At 43.6% G+C, this 2,147-nt stretch overlaps 1 protein-coding gene across 1 annotated transcript; it reads right to left on the bottom strand.

The window, feature by feature from the left end:
* Positions 1-496: 496 nt before the first annotated feature.
* Positions 497-1,585, bottom strand: LOC129325058 (C-X-C chemokine receptor type 1-like). Its single transcript, XM_054972566.1, has one exon. The coding sequence runs from the start codon at positions 1,568-1,570 to the stop codon at positions 497-499; it is 1,074 nt and encodes a 357-aa protein (XP_054828541.1). The 5' UTR covers positions 1,571-1,585.
* Between the last annotated feature and the right edge of the window lie 562 nt (positions 1,586-2,147).

The raw sequence follows: 2,147 nt of genomic DNA, 5'->3' as shown, positions 1-2,147 counted from the left end.
GAAGTAATTTGAAAGATGGGAGGTCCTTTGGATATCCTTCTTAAGGCACACTTGCAGAGCAATTCCAAGCAGAATTATACAGAGTTACACCCTACTAAGTCTATTGAATTCAATGTACTTGTAACTGTACTGCATATTTCTCTGCTTTGGATATAAACCAAGAAACTTCTTTGATGCAAAACAGTTTCCTGTTCATTTGGGAACATTTTATTTCTTTCTAGACTAATAATTCTGAATGTTCAGATTATTTAGATGGAAACTCTTTGGGGCTGGAGACAAGCATGTTTGTTTTAATGGCAAATGGGCAGAACTTTATCATAGCATTAATTAGCATTGGCAAATAAAGGCAAATATTGGCAGCTGCAGTTCCAGAAGTTTCTCAGTGGCACTGCTGAGTTGCTCAGACCTCAGCCTGAATCTTGAAGCCTACTACTTCAGTCTAACAGTTGTAGAACAATGTTCTGGGACCCTCTCCACCATCCTCTAGGCATGACTATTACATGGTTGTTGAAGTAACACCAGAAGTAGATGAGGCAGATCCCTTCCTGTATCGTAACAGGACAGTTTTACTGATAATACCTCGTTCGGCCAATATCTTGAGGAAGTTGTTCCGGAACTTTTGCCCTATAAAGGCATATATGATGGGGTTTATGCAGCTGTGAGCAAATCCCAGGATTTCAGTGCTTGAAAGAGCAACATCAATGCTTTTACGACGGGGACAGCTTTCATCAATAACTTTGATCCTCATCAGGGTGTCAGCAAAAAGAGAGATATTGTAGGGCAGCCAACAGAGCAGGAAGATGAGCACTACAGCTATGATGACTTTCATTGCTTTAGTCTTTTGACTGTTCTTGGTCTGGAGGAGTCTGTGTATAGTTACCCCATAGCAAAAGAACATAATGATCAAAGGGATGATGAATCCAAACGTTTGTGGGAGGATTCTCAGTATCACCCTCCATTCAGATGTTTCCCCCCCCTTGATGTCCTCATAACAAACCATTGCCAAAGAGGAATTATACTGGAAAGCATAACGGAAGACAGCCATAGGGAAGGAAATAAGGAAAGAAAAAAGCCAGATGCCCAAACAAACAAATTTGACCCAGTGCCTCTTCTCAGTAGCTGCCCGAGTAGCACACACTATTGCCAAGTAACGGTCAATGCTGATAAAGGCCAACAGGAGGATGCCGCTGTAGAAGTTGACTTCCTTCAGGACTGAAGTGACTTTGCACATGGCATTGCCAAAGATCCATTCATGAGCTCGATAGATAGCCCAGAATGGCAAGGTGAGTGCAAAGAGCAAATCAGCAATGGCTAGGTGCAGGAGATATACATCCGTAACAGAACGGTTTCCTTTGTTGTAGGCAACCACCAGCACCACCAGAGAGTTGCCCACCAGGCTCAGAAGACATACCAGGACATAGAAGAAAGCCACAAAGTAGTTCAGCACAACTGAGGTACTGTCATCTCTGCAGGGTGCTGCTGCAGAACTAGGGACACCCGTGTAGTCATAATAATCACTGGAATTAAATAGGTCAAACAAATCTTCACCTTGCAAAACCATGCCTCCCATTGCGGGTGTCTTGTTCCGAGCCTGTATAGAATGCAAAGACACAACAGACACATCAATATGTTGATTATCACTGGGGTTTACATCTCATTAATATAAAAAACTTGAATGATCCAGAGGTCATCCAAAACCAGCTTCTCAGGGCTCTCTTGCATTACCCTTGAGGAACTCCTGCTGCTTTGCTTTGAGCAGAGGGTCATTTCCCTTTCATTACAGCACAAATAAACAAGGGTATAGTTTCGTATCAGATAATGCTTTCATCAGATGCCAGTAAACAGACTTCCTAAAAACATATGTTTATTTCAACAGTGTCTATGTCTTGTCGAAGGCTTTCACGGCCAGAGAACGATGGTTGTTGTGGGTTTTCCGGGCTGTATTGCCGTGGTCTTGGCATTGTAGTTCCTGACGTTTCGCCAGCAGCTGCGGCTGGCATCACTGTGACACTGAGAGATCTCTTGTCTTTTGGTGCTACACCTCTGAAGATGCCAGCCACGGCTGCTGGCGAAACGTCAGGAACTACAATGCCAAGACCACGGCAATACAGCCCGGAAAACCCACAACAACCAGTGTCTATGTCTAA

The sequence above is a fragment of the Eublepharis macularius genome, chromosome 2 (assembly GCF_028583425.1).
Source record: "Eublepharis macularius isolate TG4126 chromosome 2, MPM_Emac_v1.0, whole genome shotgun sequence".
In the NCBI taxonomy this organism is placed as follows: Eukaryota; Metazoa; Chordata; class Lepidosauria; order Squamata; family Eublepharidae; genus Eublepharis; species Eublepharis macularius.
Note: the sequence above shows the minus strand (reverse complement) of the source record. Positions and strands in the feature narration are given on the sequence as shown.